The 15418-nt window shown below is 65.8% G+C and overlaps 3 protein-coding genes across 6 annotated transcripts; 2 read left to right on the forward strand and 1 right to left on the reverse strand.

Moving 5' to 3' along the window:
• The first annotated feature begins 394 nt into the window (after positions 1-394).
• Positions 395-1559, forward strand: GJB3 (gap junction protein beta 3). Its single transcript, XM_074894292.1, has 2 exons — positions 395-1230; positions 1473-1559. Exons 1-2 carry the CDS (start codon positions 473-475, stop codon positions 1486-1488), a joined length of 774 nt encoding a protein of 257 aa, XP_074750393.1. The 5' UTR covers positions 395-472; the 3' UTR covers positions 1489-1559.
• A 2744-nt stretch (positions 1560-4303) lies between these two features.
• Positions 4304-7467, forward strand: GJA4 (gap junction protein alpha 4). Of its 3 annotated transcripts, none has more exons than XM_074894480.1 (2): positions 4304-4721; positions 5250-7467. In XM_074894480.1, exon 2 carries the CDS (start codon positions 5271-5273, stop codon positions 6291-6293), a length of 1023 nt encoding a protein of 340 aa, XP_074750581.1. In that variant the 5' UTR covers positions 4304-4721; positions 5250-5270; the 3' UTR covers positions 6294-7467. The 3 variants fall into 3 exon arrangements, with proteins under 3 accessions (XP_074750581.1, XP_074750580.1, XP_074750582.1); XM_074894479.1 differs by having other exon boundaries at positions 4388-4450; XM_074894481.1 differs by lacking the exon at positions 4304-4721 and adding an exon at positions 4813-4836.
• Positions 7468-13482: 6015 nt separating this feature from the next.
• SMIM12 (small integral membrane protein 12) lies at positions 13483-14793 on the reverse strand. 2 transcript variants are annotated; one of them, XM_074894506.1, is made up of 2 exons: positions 14760-14793; positions 13483-14485 (listed from the first exon to the last, which is right to left on the reverse strand). In XM_074894506.1, exon 2 carries the CDS (start codon positions 14466-14468, stop codon positions 14190-14192), a length of 279 nt encoding a protein of 92 aa, XP_074750607.1. In that variant the 5' UTR covers positions 14469-14485; positions 14760-14793; the 3' UTR covers positions 13483-14189. The 2 variants fall into 2 exon arrangements, with proteins under 2 accessions (XP_074750607.1, XP_074750609.1); XM_074894508.1 differs by lacking the exon at positions 14760-14793 and adding an exon at positions 14656-14732.
• Positions 14794-15418: the final 625 nt, after the last annotated feature.

Here is a 15418-nt window from a genome sequence, read left to right on the forward strand (position 1 = left end):
GCAGGGTCCCCTCCCGCCCCAAGGGACGTGCCAGCTGGCGGGGCTGGTGTCCACAAAAAGCTTTGCTTTGCTTTGCCAAGCGCCCTGCACAGCCATCCCCTCCTGATCCTGGCCTGTGCCAGGGGCTTGAGCTGCTGATTTACACCGACATGCGTGATCAGGCCGGGGGCTTGGTGGCGGGGACTTGGCCAGGTGGCTCATCCCTCTCATCAGGAGGTACAGAGAGGTTGAGTCACCCCTGACTCACCCCAAGAGTAAAGTAAAGTAAAGGCTGGGCTTTACTGTCCATGAGTGGGATGGTCCCCCCACCCCAAATGAGTGTAACATGGTGGGGGAGAGACTCTGTGAGGTCAACGATGAGATTAAGTGCAGCGAGAGAGGAGCTGCCCCGTTGCCATCTCCCATGACTCTTCACCCGCCGCTTCTGCTGCTCTTTCCCCAGGTCGGGTGACTCTGGTCTCTGCCGGCCGCCATGGATTGGAAAACACTGCAGGCGCTGCTCAGCGGGGTCAACAAGTACTCCACAGCCTTCGGGCGCATCTGGCTCTCCGTGGTCTTTGTCTTCCGTGTGCTGGTCTATGTGGTGGCAGCTGAGCGCGTGTGGGGAGACGAGCAGAAGGACTTTGACTGCAACACGCGGCAGCCGGGCTGCACCAACGTCTGCTACGACCACTTCTTCCCCATCTCCCACATCCGCCTCTGGGCCCTGCAGCTCATATTTGTCACTTGTCCTTCCCTCCTGGTCATCATGCACGTGGCCTACCGGGAGGACCGCGAGAAGAAGAACCGGGAGAAGAATGGGGAGAATTGCCCCAAGCTCTACAGCGACACGGGCAAGAAGCACGGCGGGCTGTGGTGGACCTACCTGCTCAGCCTCTTCTTCAAGCTTATCATAGAGATCCTGTTTCTCTACCTCCTCCACAAGATGTGGGACAGCTTTGACTTGCCTCGGCTGGTCAAGTGCTCCAACGTGGACCCCTGCCCCAACACTGTAGACTGCTACATCGCTCGGCCAACCGAGAAAAGAGTCTTCACCTATTTCATGGTCGGAGCCTCCTCCATCTGCATCGTCCTCACCGTCTGTGAGATCTTCTACCTCATCTTCAAGCGGGTTGTCCGGAGTACGCGGAGGTGGAAGAAGTCCATCAAGCGCTCCATCAGCTACAGCAAGACCTCCACCTGCCACTGCCACCTCAAGACAGAGGAGAAGGACAACAAGTCCCAGACGAGGTGTGTGGCAGCCCTGGGGGCCTGACTCCTGTCTGACAGGGTGCTGGGAGGGGAAAAGGGAGGGAGCAGTGTCCTGGTGTGTGCCGGGGGTGGCTGGCCCCAAAGGTGACCGCCAGTGATGCCATCACCAGACTCTCCATCCAGGACCTCGATGGCTGTAAGGGGAGGGGGACACATCCATGGGAACTCTCAGTGGCAGGTTGGGTGCCGGGCATGCCTGAGGGTGTCTGTTCTTCCCACAGAGGAGAGGAGCTGTGAGCTCGCCCGTCCCAGCCAGCTCGCCTTCCCCTTGGCCCAGCAGCTTTTCAAGCCTGCCAAGTCCCCAAACCCTCAAGAGTCGACACGTGTGAAAAATGACTAAACCCAACAAACTAAAGTCCCCCGAGAGAGGCCCATGGGTGCCCGAGCAGACGCAGGTAAGGTGAGGGCAGCCCTGGAGCTCTGCTGGATGTGCACAGCGGTGCCGCGGGGCTCGGCCATCACACCGACACACAGACACCGTGCAGGAGCGGCCGCGCTGCCCGGCCTGGCAGCGAGCCCAGCCGAGGGCTGCAGGGACGGAGCCATCGAGCTGGGAGGGCACACAGGACTGGCGGGAGGGAGCATGGGGAGGGTCCCATGTCCCAGAAGCTTCTCTTGGGTCTCTCCAGCCCTGCAGCTCCTGTGCTGGGTGTGAATCCACCAGTCGGTGCCCAGTCAAGGCTGGTGTCACCCAGCGCAGTGACAGTGCTCCTGGCTCGCTGTGCCTCGCACGGGCACAGTCCCAAGCACCTCCTTCCATTTGTAACAAGAAACCAAAGAAATGCTGGGCTCAGCACCGTGGGCAGAGCCCTCTTCATGCACCCAAAGCAGTCACGGAGGAGCAGGGCTCCCGGCTGTCACCAAGTGCTCAGTTGGCCCAGTTTGCCAGTACTGGGGCAGGAGCAGCTTTTCCCCCTTTGCTCACACGCACACGGTGCCGGTGTCCTGCCCAAGTGCCCCTGCCAGCTCTGCCGCTTCCCCCGGTGCCCCTGCACCCCCCTCGCCTCGGTCGGACGTGTCACGCACAGCACGAGCTGCAGATCCAAAAGGCCAATAAACGCCGTGTCGTTTGTAGACTCTGGGATCTGCTCCGCACGCTGTAAATCAGGGGGACTGGTAAGGGCAGAAGAAATGGATTCGCAGAGGTTCCCCAGGAGCCCGTGGCCGAGCCCTCCTGACTCCCACCCGAGCCGGGGCAGCGCGGGTTGAGCCCCAGGGCCGCCGTGCCCGGTGTCCACCCGCTCCACCTCCTCCCGGCTTGTCGCGCGTCATTAAACTTTAATTCATCAGAACTGCACGCTGGCCCCCAAGGAAATCAAGGAGGGATCAGCATCAATTATTTACTAAATCTTGATAAATATTACAATAAATAGCAATGATTTCCATTTAATCTCTCCTTAAGCAGCGCTGTGCAGAGGGTCTGCCGGCTCTCCAGCTGCTGCGTTTCCAGCTCCCCCAGCCCCACGAGCGTGTCGTGGTGAGCACTGACACAGCCAGGGATCGTGCCGCTGTGAGAAGCTGTGACGGTGGTGCCCACGCTGCTGGGAGGGTGACATGTCTCTGCGCTGGGACAAGGAGCAAGTGCTTCCAGCATGGGCTGCTCCCGTGGGCACCTCACGTCACCTGTCACCCGTGGGGCCAGCCCTGGGCACGGGGCACCCTGTGCCAGAGGAAAGATGCTCCAGGAGGTTGAAGAGCAGAAGGTGTCTGACTGGGAAGCGGCTCTGGCACCAGTGTGGGTGTGTTTTGGGACACTGGGGACCTGTGGCTGGTGTGGGGGAAGCCCGTGCTGGTCCTTCTGGTGGGCAAAGCACCATGGGAGCCGGCACATCCACGGGTGAGGGCAGCTCCCGTTCCTCTGTGGCTTTGGAGCAGCTCCTCAGAGGTGATGGTTTCCACCCATCGAGGGCTGGCGGGGCACAGAGCGTCACTGGGGACAGACACCGAGGGGGGACCACAGGCTTGGGCAGCCACAACCGGGGGTGCTGGGAGGGGGAAGCGTTATTCACAGTGGGCCGGCTGGGAGATGGGCGCTGGGCTCTGCAGCACACACAGAGCAGCACGCGGGCGTTACCTGAAGCACAACAATTATTTTATATTAAACATAACGATGCTGTTCCGGCTCTGCCCTCTGCTCGAGCCCAGCACTGCCTGTGAGGAGGAAATGCCACGTCTCGGGGTGGGAGAGGCCACAGTTCCCAGTTGTGTGTGTGGACTGGCCTAGTTTCTGGTTTCGAAAGCCCAAGCCCTTCGCACCCGGCTGGCCCCACGCAGCCCACTAAGCGGCAGGACAGCGAGTGGGGGGCACGTACAAGGGTTTTTCCTCCCCCCCGAAGCCAGCAGGACTTAAGTCTGTGCATAAAATATCAGCATCTGCCCACCCGCTGGTCCCCTCTCCTTGTCGCGGTGCCTCCACACCCCCCGCAACGCCCCGTCTGAGCCCCCCCGACAGCAAAGCTCCGCTTAAACCCTTGGGGGGGGCTCCTGGCCCCTTGGATCCCCGGCGCAGCTCGGGGGCTCGGGGCAGCGCCGGGCTCCGGTGTGGCTCCAGCACCACCCAGCGCCCGCCGCGCCGTACGGACCCGCGTGGGGACCGGCCGGAGCGGGGGGGGACGGAGCATCCCGGGGGGGGGACACCCGCGGCATCTCCCCGTCCCTCCCCGCCCCCGCCAGCCATGAGGGCACCGAAAACGCGTCGGCTTTAGGGGTCCCACCCGTGGGCAGGGTCCGTCCGCCCCGCGTGGGTCCCTCCGCCGCTCAGCGGGGGGGTCCCGGTGGCGGAGCCCCAGCCACAAGCGGGGCTACCGGGCGCGGGCGGTGCCGGCCACCGCGGGGGCGAGTGGGCAGGGACACCGGGGCTTCCCACAGCCCCCGACGGCTCCCCCCCGCCTTCCCCCCCGGGGGATCCCGGCTGTCCCGGGGGGGGTCCCGGCCGTCCCGGGGGGTCCCGGTCGGGCGATGCTCCGCGGACCCACCGCCCCCGCCCCGCCCCACCGGGGCCTCCCCCTCGGCCGGGGGCAGCGGGACGGGGCGGCCCCGCAACACCTGCGGCCCCGCGCTAAGCCCCGGCCCCCGGTTTCCTGCCCGCGCTCCTCCCCCGGCTCCCCCGGGCCCCGCACGGCCTCAACCGCCCGGCCCGGCCCGTTCGCTCACAGCCAGAGCGGCCCGAGCCCGGCGGGACCTGCCCGGCGCGGCGGAGGTGAGTGAGGGGCAGCCGGGACCCCCGACGGCTGCGGCTCCCCCGGGGACCCCGCGCTTGGGGACCCGTTCTGGGACACCCCCCCCTGCTGCTGGGCGTCCCTTTAACGGTCCAGCTGGCACCTCTGCCGGCTTAATTGGCAGAGGTTAATTAAGAGCCGGGGCTGCGGCTGCCTCTGCTCTCCCAGCCGGGCTCAGCTCCCGCGGGGGGACCCGGCAGCAGCCGGGGGTGACACTGGGACACCCCGGCAGCAGCGTCGGGGCTGCGGGAGGTGAGTGGTCTCGGGGGTCCCCAGACCAGGGAAAACCCTGGGCAAGGGGGAGGGGGCTGGGGTGCCATCGCCCCACAGCGGGGGAGCTGCTGGGGGACTGTCCCATCAGTTCGGGGTGAGCCCTGAATGGGTGTCGGGGTGGCTACTGTACCCCGGGGGTTTGTAGCCCCCCAGCACAGCCCTGCTGCTCTCTGCCCTTCGGTAAAGCCGGGGCTGGGGGAGAGGCAAACTGGGGCTGCTGCTGTGGGCCCCAGCTGTGCCCCCTCTCTGCTGTGGGGCAGCCCCAAACCAGGCGGCCAGTGAGCTGGGGGTGCTGTGGGGTGGGTGCTGCTGGGGGGAGGCAAATCCCTGCGCTGCCTCTTCTGCCCCAGCCCCATCCTTCCGCTCTGGGCAGGGGGGTGTAGAAGGAGCACACCCGGGCACAGAAATGCCGCTGGGCTCCCACCCTCGGGGTTGGGGTGCTCCTCGGTGGGTTTGCTGGGACCCTCTGCAGAGATCTGACGGCTCCCCTCCCCTCTCTGCTGGCAGAGGCACGAGGCTCCCTAAAAGATGGGTGACTGGGGTTTCCTGGAGAAACTGCTAGACCAAGTCCAGGAGCACTCAACCGTGATCGGGAAGATCTGGCTCACCGTGCTCTTCATCTTCCGCATCCTCATCCTGGGCTTGGCCGGGGAGTCGGTGTGGGGGGACGAGCAGTCGGATTTCGTGTGCAACACCAAGCAGCCGGGCTGCACCAACGTCTGCTATGACAAAGCCTTCCCCATCTCCCACATCCGCTACTGGGTGCTCCAGTTCCTCTTTGTCAGCACCCCAACCCTGATTTACCTCGGCCACGTTGTCTATCTCTCCCGGAAGGAGGAGAAGCTGAAGCAGCAGGAGAGCGAGCTGCGGGCTATCCACAGCAAGGACCCGAAGATCGAGCAGGCCCTGGCAGCCGTGGAGAAGAAGATGTCCAAGATCTACGTGACGGAGGACGGGCGGCTCAAGATCCGAGGGGCGCTGATGTGGACGTACCTCATCAGTGTGATCTGCAAGAGCATCTTTGAGGCCGGTTTCCTCGTTGGCCAGTGGTACCTGTACGGCTTCTCCATGGTGCCCCGCTACATCTGCAAGAGGGACCCCTGCCCCCACCAGGTGGACTGCTTCATCTCCCGCCCTACTGAGAAGAGCATCTTCATCATCTTCATGCTGGTGATGGGCCTGATCTCCTTAGTCCTGAACCTCCTGGAGCTCTTCCACCTCTGCTGCAAGAACCTGCTTAGCAACATCAAGAAGGTGTCGGGGCCGAGCCGGGACACCTTTGCCGACAACATGGCCCTGGGTCCCTACCCGCCCAAGCACTACCCCTTCCTGCCCATGGCCGAGAGCCACACGCCGCCCTACCAGGCCTACAACAAGCTCTCCAGCGAGCAGAACTGGGCCAACTTCCACAACGAGGAGAACCTGGCGCTGGGCAGCGGCACCAGGCCACTGTCGGACCCCTACGCCCCCAGGGCTGCTGAAACCCCCACCCCGGAGGAGAAGCTGTGCAGCCGGCCCGGGAGCTCAGCCTCCAAAAAGCAATATGTTTAGTGCCGGGCTGGCCCCGGCCGGGCCGAGGGGACCTACCTTGGTCCCTCGTGCCCGCGAAGGTGCTGGCTGTGGGCAGGCAGCTGCCTCCTGACTGGATGGGCCCCTGCCTGCCCCTGGGACGTGATGCTCAAGAGCGGGGCTGAGCGCTGCCCCGGAGCAGAGCCTCCGCTCTCTCCTGTTTTCCCCACAGACCCTGCAAGGAAGGAAACTGCAGAAAGTTCCGCGGGACGGCGTGTGTCTCACCGTGGGAAAGGGAGAAATCCCTAGAGCCGCGCAGCTGGGAACAGGCTGTCCCCGGGGCTGCGCTGGGAGGCTGCTGCCCTCGGGACCCTCAGACCCGGGGGTTTGCCCGAGCCCCCGCCGGCGTGAGAGCCGGGCCTGCGGCCGTGGGAAGCCGCTCGCCTCCAGCCTCCGCACGGAGCAGGGCTGAGCCCGGGAGGGCTGGGGGGAGCTGGGCTGGGGCAGCGCTGCCGGCCGGGTCCTGGCCACCAGCCCCATCCTGTGACTCCGGCCAAGAGCCAGCGGGGCCAGCCCAGGGTTTGCTGTGGGAGCTGCCCCTTTCCCTGGAGGACACGGGAGGGTTAAGCCAACGGCAGCTCTTAGGGCTCTGCGGTGACCCCAATAGCTGCAGGGTCACTGCTTGGGTGCCCCAGAAGTGTGAGTGTCCCCCCCGACCGCCTCCTGGCCCTGGACCCTTTCCCAAGTGGTGTGTGTGTCTCTTAAATTATTTTTAACCTGCTGGCCTGAGCACGGAGCTTTCTGCCTCACGGGTGCAGTTGTGCAGGGGATCTGGGGAGCTGTGTCCAGCCTGGGCCACGCGCCCGCCAGCCCTGTGGTTTTTGGGGAGGAATTAGCCTGGCAACTGCTGGTTTGGGGGGTTATTGGTGTTATTACTTTGCACTAGTCATCTCCTGCTGTGGGCTGAGGCACTGGGGGGGGGGGGGGGAGGAACAGAAGAACCAACTGCCCCCATGAGAGCAGTTGCCCCAACTTCCCCAGCCCACCAATGCTGTGGAAGGGGAAGGTCCTGCCGTGACTGAAGGGCTGTGGGTCCTGCGTGACCCAGGCAGGAGTGTGGGACGCAGACGTTGCTCCTCGTGCTGTTTCCTTTCCCCGCCCCGACAGACTCAGTGTTGCATCTTGTCAAATAAAGTTGGATGAATGAAAAAGGTGATGTCTGGTGTGACTGTGCTTCATGCAGCTGCCTTGGGGTGGGGAGGGGTAAGGGTTTGGGGCTGAGGGAGAGGGAAGCTGCTGCCCTGTGATGGGGCTGGGGTGAAGGGGAGCATGGGCACCCCCCGAGTGCCAGTTGTGCTGCTGGTGCCACTCACCCACAGAAAGCACAAACATCCCTGCTACAGCGTCCTGTCCCCTGGAGCCCAGCCTGGGGGCTGTCACAGGGCCAGCGTGGCGCAGGCTCTGGTGGCCCAAAGCAGAGCTCAGCCCCTCTCCTCCTGCCACTGATAAACCTGGTGGAGGCCATGGAGCTGCTCGTGGCTGCATAATAGCTGGAAATGAGCTGCAGATAAAGGCACACAATGCAGCTGGGACTGTTGTTTAGTTTTCTCTGGCCAAGTCAGCTCAGGGCAGAGCCAGCTCTCGGCCAAGGGCCTCTTCAGCGAGGGTGGGACGGCCTAAAAATACCCTGGAGAAAATGAAATATGGGTGAAACAGGGTGATATCGCTGCCATCGGCTGCTGGCGGAAGCGAAGAGGGAGGCACCCGGCTGCGCTGCCGTTGGGGCAGAGCCTGGGCTGGCAGCCAAGCCCACCCTTGGCTCCCCTCCCTGCTGGGGCTGAGGGGGGTGAAGTCCCCTCAGGTGGGGGCCTGGGGTGCACACTACCAGCACCCAGCCCTCCCCTGCACCCTCCACCAGGATGCTGGGGCAGATCCCCTCCGGAGGGACCCTGCTCCCACCGTTGCCCAGCGGGGCCCCCCCGGGGCACCCCAGTGCAATGGGGGACCACAGCCCAGCGCTCACCAGGCATCAGCAGAGCTGCAAAGCCCCACAGCTTTCTGGGGGGAGCAGCCCTGAACGCTCAGCCGGGAGGAAACACTCGTGTGAAAGGTAACGGTGCAGCCGGGCCGTGTGTTTACCCGCCGGCCGCACTCCCCCGCTCGCCTCCCCTCGCCTGGGCTGATATTTTTGTTGGCACTGGGGGAGCATCACGCTTTTCCGAACGGCCCTGCAAGGTGGAAAACAAGACGGCTGAGAATCCCCTTGCCTGGACACGGTGCCCGGCCGTGGGCGCTGCGCAAACACAGCTCCGCGTCCCGCTATTGTTCCCGTGTTGTGACAAGGTGACCCCCACGCCGCCGGGACCTGCCCGCGGCACACGCCAACAACAACAGCGAGGGGCTCACCTGCACAGTGGGGCCGGTGGTGGTGGCAGCCCCCCCAGAAGGCAAATAAAAGTTTGAAGCTGATAAGGGCACGGGTTGGCCCGGCGAAGCTCTTTGGCACAGCTTGGGGACAGATAGCGACACGCACGGCCTTTCTCACACCTCCTCGCTCCCTCCTGAGTAAACAGGCCCCTCCGGTCCCTTTCTGGGAACGGCACTCGCTGCCCCAACACCCGGCCCCATACTGTGACACTGAGCCCTGCGGTGACAGGCAGCCTGGGGGCTGCGGTGAGGGGCTCCCCATGGGCACCCCTGAGCCCAGCTCTGGGGTAACGGCCAGCGCAGCCTCGAGGACTGTACAGTCAGGGGCACCCACTGCAGCCGCCCAGCCAGGACGGCGGAGAGCCCTGGGCATGGCCATGGGGTGGGAGTGCCGTGGGGCTGTTCCCGTGGCCACTCACAGGCTGTGATGTCCGCCCTGGCATTGCCCTCGGGTTTTTGGGGTGGGAAGCTTTTGTACCCCCACCTAAGCGCCCTGTGGGGTTTATCCCAACCCCAGGCTGGTTGTACTCCCCAAGGTGCAGCCACAGACCCCCCAAACTACACCCCAGCAGGGTGCAGGCAGCGCCGTGGGGCACCTGCAGCTCCCGGAGGAAAGCAAGTGCCCAGAGGGGATGTGACGTGACCAAAGGAGCGAAAGGGAGAGAGGTGGACAGACAGACACATACCTGACCTGACTGCCAACAGCCTGAGGCTGGCCGTGCACAGGCGTGGGGTGTCTCTTGGGTGCAGGGTCAGCACCGCTGTGTCCCCTCTCTGCTGCTCACCAGTGGTTCGGGAGGATGCTGGGGGCAGGGGGGTGGCCACTTGGAGCACCCCCTGTGTGAGGAAAGGCTTTGGGGTGGTTCTGCCAGTCCTGGGACCCCAATTCCTGCTGGGGACATTGGTCTAACACCAGCCATGGGCCCCAGGAACCTGTGCCAGTGACTCTGCCCCACGGGGTCCTGCCTCCCCCGAGTTAGGACCAGTCCGTGCTGGGGTCCCCCTGCACTATCCTGCCCTGGGCCGGGGGAGAGGAGCCATGGGGGCTGCCACAGCGTGTCACGCCTGCGAGGCTCTGCCCAAGGCGCTGGCTGAGCACCAAGGAGTTTATTTTTAACCTTTCCCAGTGTACAGAAAATAGCAAGTTTCTAATTCCAACCAGCTCACAGGAAGAGCCACGGCAGGAGCGAAATCGCAGCTGAGAGGAGGAAGGGCAGAGGGCTGGGCAGGGGGATGCCAGCCAGGGCCACAGCATGGTTGCCCCATCCCGCCAGGGCCCCGTCCATGCCCAGGGCTCTGCCCACAGCATCCCAGCACCCCATTTCCCGCAGCCCCTTGGGGGAGCGGGCGCGGGCAGGAGCATCCTCCTGAGCCAGGCACAGACCCCTGACCCCCAGCACCCCGTGCCCGCAGCACCCACCATCGAGGCAACACCAAACCAGGTACAATCCTGCCCTTACCAGCACCACTGCCAACAGTGCACAATGAAGAAAAAGCAAACCCCAAGCTGCTCCCTTCCTCCCCCAGACCCGTCCTCGGCACGGGTTTATATTTAGCCCTCCACGCGCGGGCACGGCAGACAATGCGGCCCAGTGTGAGAACCGCGGGCGGGAGGAAACGCGCTCAATAGCCCCGACGACTTCCCGCATCCTGACATTGTCGCTCCCCTCCAGCCGCTTCCTCGCACGGAGGTAACGGCACCGCAGTGCCCAGCACCCCGTGCCCATCTCAGGATGGGTCCTGCCCCTGCCAGCAGCTCGGGGCATCTTCCTGGTGCAGCACCAGGAGGGCAGAACCTGCTGCCTGCACAGCCAGGGGCTTCTCCTGGCGTGGGGACATCGATGTGGGCTAAAAGCAAGAAACTGCGGTGGCCTTTGGGTGCTGGGGATGGAGGGATCAGCCCTGAGCTGTGGCTGTAAGAAGAGGCGATGCTGAGTGGGAAGGGAACATGTCCTGCTGCAGCTGTCCCCAGCCAGGGCTCGGGGCTGTGTCTCGGTGTGGGGCAGAGCTGCTCCTCTCCCACAGCACTTCAGAGAGGAGCCGGCGGGCTCGGCACGGTGGGTCTGTGCCGGGGGGCCGGGGCAGGAAGAGGCGAGTGAGATGGGGAGGCTGGGAAAGGACTTGGCCAAGCTCAGGAAAAGGGCAAAACGGGAGTCTGGGAAAACAGCCTCGGCTGGCCGGGGCAGGGGAGGGAGCCGATGTCCCCAGGGGCTGCGGGGGACGCATTGAGGGGGGACACACACACGCCATTTGCTCTCCAGTGCAGACGGGGTGAGCACCCTCCGTGTCCCGTGGCTGTGGGGACACCCCACTGTGTGCAGGTCCTGGGTGCCCCAGGGTGACTGCGCTGCTCCAGGACGGGAGACCCCCCAGCCCCCCGCACCGCTCCTCTCCTCCCCAAAGCACCGTCGCTCTGGGCCTTGCGGGGAGGGGACCGGTGGCTCTGAGTGGTGCCAGCACAGGGGCGCAGCGTCCCCAGCCCCGCGCAGCCGGTGCATCCCTGCTCTGATCTAACCGGACGTCCGCTGCGGCCGTCCAGGTGTGCCGAGCTGTGCCGAGCCATGCCGAGCGGCCGGGGGGGCTCTCACCGCCCCAGCCTGCACACCAGCTGTCCCAGTCCCCCCCCCCGAGTGAGTCGGGAGCTCACACCCCCCCCCACCGCTGCCCCGGCTTGCTCCCTGCATCCTGCCTCTGGAAACCACCTGCTCCCCTCACGAGCTGGACCCCCGGGAGCAAACCCGGCCTTGGGCAGGGCAGAGGGTCAGCCCGGGAGCTGCAGCCGTGCCAAGAGCCCAGCAGCCGGCTTGCTCCCCCCGAGCCTTGGGGCACGGCCACGACACGCCAGGCAGGGACAGGGAGCACTTCTGCAGCTGCCAGCTCTGATCCCTGCTCTGTGGCACAGCGCAGCACTGTGGGGCCTTCCCCAAAGCCCGACAAGCCCTGGGAGGATGCTCTCCCAAAAAAAAAGCCATCGGATAGGCCAGCCACGGGACTCCCTGCGCGGGGACAGGCTCCCCCGGCTCACACTGCCCCGGCCATGCTGCTGGCACAGCTCCTGGCCGCGCTCCCGCGGCAGCGCCCGGCTGTGCTGCGCTGGGAACAGCTGGATTATGGACACACCGGCCCAGACCAAGGACCTGCGCTTCAGCGGTCGCGTGCAGGCTCAGGAAGCCATAATGGTTTATTCAGCAAAGCTTCCTCTGGCTCTTCGTGAGCTACTGTGGCTGCTCTGCGCACTTGCCGGCTCCTATTCTTGTCCCGCCGGCGCTTCCCAGGCAGCACATTGTTGGGATTCAATGGGAGGAAGGGTGGGTTTACGGCACCGAGGGTTTAGGAAAAAGGCAGCCAGTGTCTGGGAAGCGGGTTTACCCCTGCCCCAGTGCCTGCGGGGAATCCACGGCCCCGCAACACCGGCGTCTGCTGTGGGGACGGACGGGAATCCCCAGACGCAGGGAAAGCAGCTGGAAACGCGGCGGGAGCAGCGAGGCAGCCGCAGCAGGAGCAGGGCAGGCGCTGCCCGGCCAGGAGCCCCCACGCAGCCACTGCCAGGCCTGAGTCCTTCCCAGCACCGCGCCCGAGCAGCCCCCCCTGACCGACACCACGGGGGCCCAGGGGAGGAAACGGGGCAGCGAGGCCCCGACAAAGCCTGATTGTGCCCGGCCGGCCCTGGGAACAGGCAGATCAATGGGTTATAAACAGCCGAGGGAGCCGCTCCGTCGCGGGGTGAACAAAGGCATCTCGGAAGACGTTTCCGAGTTGGGTCTGGCTGGTCCCAGTTGGGGGAAGGGACGGGACCGTTCCCACCCCAGTGCACAATAGGGAACAGCCATCACCCCTCCGCCAGGCTGGGAAAGCAAGAGGCCAAGGGCAGGGACTAGCCCAGGGGACAGCACCAGCTTGCCAGGGGGACCGGGGCGGTGGCCCCAGAGGTGCTGCAAACCCCAGTGCAGGAGGCAGCAGCGGGACAGGGCCAGGACAGCCTTTGCATCGCCCCCAGACTCTGCCTGCATCTTCTAACCCGGCCTCAGCCGCCCTCGCCCGCCGCGACGGCAAAGGCCTGTGAGTTCGCGGCGGTGCCGGGGCACGAGCCCGGCCGCAGGGCAGCGAGCCAGGCTGGGAGGCAAACACAGCCGGGCAGCGCTGGCAGTAAAGCTGTCAGCGGGGCAGGAGCCAGCCCCGAGGAAGCGGGACGGAGCGATGCAAAACGCTGAACCGGCTGCTGACTTCAGGGCTTCGCACCAGACACGACAGATTTATCGTCCCCGGGAAGGGAAGGCCGGGCCAGGGCAGCAGCTCAGGCACCAGGGGAAAAAACAAGCCGGGAAGCAGCGATAACCCCGGCTCCGGCCCCAGCAGAGAGCAGCGGCGGTGACCTGCTCAGGCAGCCATCGCCAGGCCTCGGTCCTGCCATGTTGGTGACACACGAGGCTGGAGGGGACACCGGCCACCCGTCCCCAGCACTCGCTGCCAGCTCAGCAGCCCAGCAGGACCCCCACCCCGTCCCCTGGGAGCCCCCCCCGGCGCTGCCACAGCCCTTCTTGTCTAGATAAGGAGGCTGAAGGGAAGCGGCTGACGTGGCCAGGGGAGCCGGGAGAGAGGCACAACCGCAGCAGGGGCTGGGATTTCAGTGCCTCCCCCTTCTCCCTGCCCGCCACCCTGCTGCCAGGCCCCGAGGGCAGTGCCCGGCCAAGGACAATGGTGACACATCTCCCATGGTAGAAGGAGCTGCTTCTCGAAAACATGGGGAGCAGAAACACGCTCTGAGCCAGGCCAGGTGCTGACGCAGAAGACACAGAGGCCCAAGGACCGACAGCAGTTTATTCCAGCTGTTCCCACACAGGGCAGAGATCTCCCCGCTCTCTACACGCCAGCCCAAAGCCACCGCCACGCTCGGAGCTGCAGGACAGAAGCAGAGCCAGGACTTCCACCTCCCCCCCGTCCCCACTCCTTGCTGCGAAGCCTGGGGATGATGCCGAGAGGGGATCCCCAGAGATCTCCACCACCGCTCAGGCTCCCGTGGGCGTGACGTCGCATGGTCGGGGTTCGCAAAGAGCCACGGGAGAGCGGGACAGCAGATCCTCCCGCTGCAGGCGGTCAGCCTGACCCCGGCCCCACGTCACTCAGGTCCAAGTTTCTTCTATCTTCACGCCATGGAAAAAACCCAACCTAACGAGACGTGGGTGGGGCCAGGCCAAGAGGGTTTCGTGGTTCAGGGGCCGGGACAGGCCGAGAGCTGATGAGTTTCAGACACACTCCACCTCCCAACGCACGGCTCCCCGCCGGCGCCGCTGCAAAGGAGCAGCTCTGGGTGCTGTGCCTGGAGCACATCCGCGGGGTGGGCGAACCCCGGAGGGCCCGGGGGGGCGCAGAGCAGCAGCGGGCACAACGTATCGCTCAGGGACGGCCCGGTGCCAGAGGGAGACTAGTGGGCGACGTGCAGGGGACAGGGGAGTCCCCAGCCCGTGCTGGGAACAGTCGCTCCAGGGCTCCGCGTCTGCCCCAACCACTTTATTAGCTCTTTTCCGGGCGGTTCCTGTTCAGCACGGCCCGAGGGGCGAACTCGAGCTTGTCCTTCAGGCTCACCACCTTGGTCAGGTCCTTGCCCGCGATCTCCTGCAGCTTGCGGTCCTCCCGCTGCTCCGAGATGCTCTTCTCCTCCTCGGCCGCGGGCGGGGGGTGGCCGCGGAGGAACCACTCCAGGTGGTAGCCCACCAGCCCCACCACGAAAGCCACCGGGAAGGTGACGTACGGGGCCTTGGAGCGCACGGCCGCCCAGAGCACGGACCACATGGCGCCGGGGGCTGCGCCTGGCGGGGGGGAAACGCGGCGGTCACAAGCCGGGCCCGGCCCCTCACACACACACACCCCCCCCCACCCCTCCGCCTTGGCGGCCGAGGCCTACGGGCGGCAGCGCCCGGGCCAGGCTCCGGCGGGCAAGGCCGCACCGGGCGGAGCGCCCCGGGGCCTCAGCACTGACCCACAGGGATCCGGGACCCGCCGGGACCCCGCCCGGGGCTCCCCCGCAGCCGCAGCCGCAGCCGCAGCCGCAGCCGGAGCGAGCCCCGGGCGGCCGCCGCTCACCTGGGCCCGGCCGCCGCCGCCGCCTCGTCCCGCCCCTTCCGGGCAGCGGGAGCGCGGGCGAGAGCGGAGCCGGCGGGGGCCGCGGGGCGGTGCTGCCCCCTGGCGGACAGCGAGGGAGCGGCGGCGCCGGAGGAGCGGCCCGGGCTGAGGCCACGGGGGGAGCCACGGGGGGAGACAACCATGGGGAGAGAACTACGGGGGGAGATCCGTGGGGGGAGACCCACGGAGAGAGCCACAGGGAGAGACTTATGGAGAGAGACTTATGGGGAGAGAGCTGCGTGGGGAGAACCACGGGGGGAGCCACGGGGGGAGACCCACGGGGAGACCTACGGCGGGAGAGCCATGGGGGGAGATCCACGGGGAGAGCCACGGGGGGAGAACCACAGGGGAGGCCACGGGGGGGACCCACGGGGGGATCCACGGAGAGAGCCACAGGAGGAGACCCACAAGGAGACTCACGGGGAGAGACCCATGGGGGGAGACCCACAGGGAGAGACCCATGGAGAGAGAGCCATGGGGAGACACCCACGGGGGAGAGACCCACGAGGAGAGACCAACAGGGACAGTCTCATAGGGGGGAAGAGAGCCACAGGGAGATCCACAGGGAAAGAGCCACGGGGAAACCCACGGGAAGAGACCTACAAGGAGAGAGACCCACG

Source organism: Strix uralensis, chromosome 25 (genome assembly GCF_047716275.1).
Source record: "Strix uralensis isolate ZFMK-TIS-50842 chromosome 25, bStrUra1, whole genome shotgun sequence".
Taxonomy (NCBI): Eukaryota; Metazoa; Chordata; class Aves; order Strigiformes; family Strigidae; genus Strix; species Strix uralensis.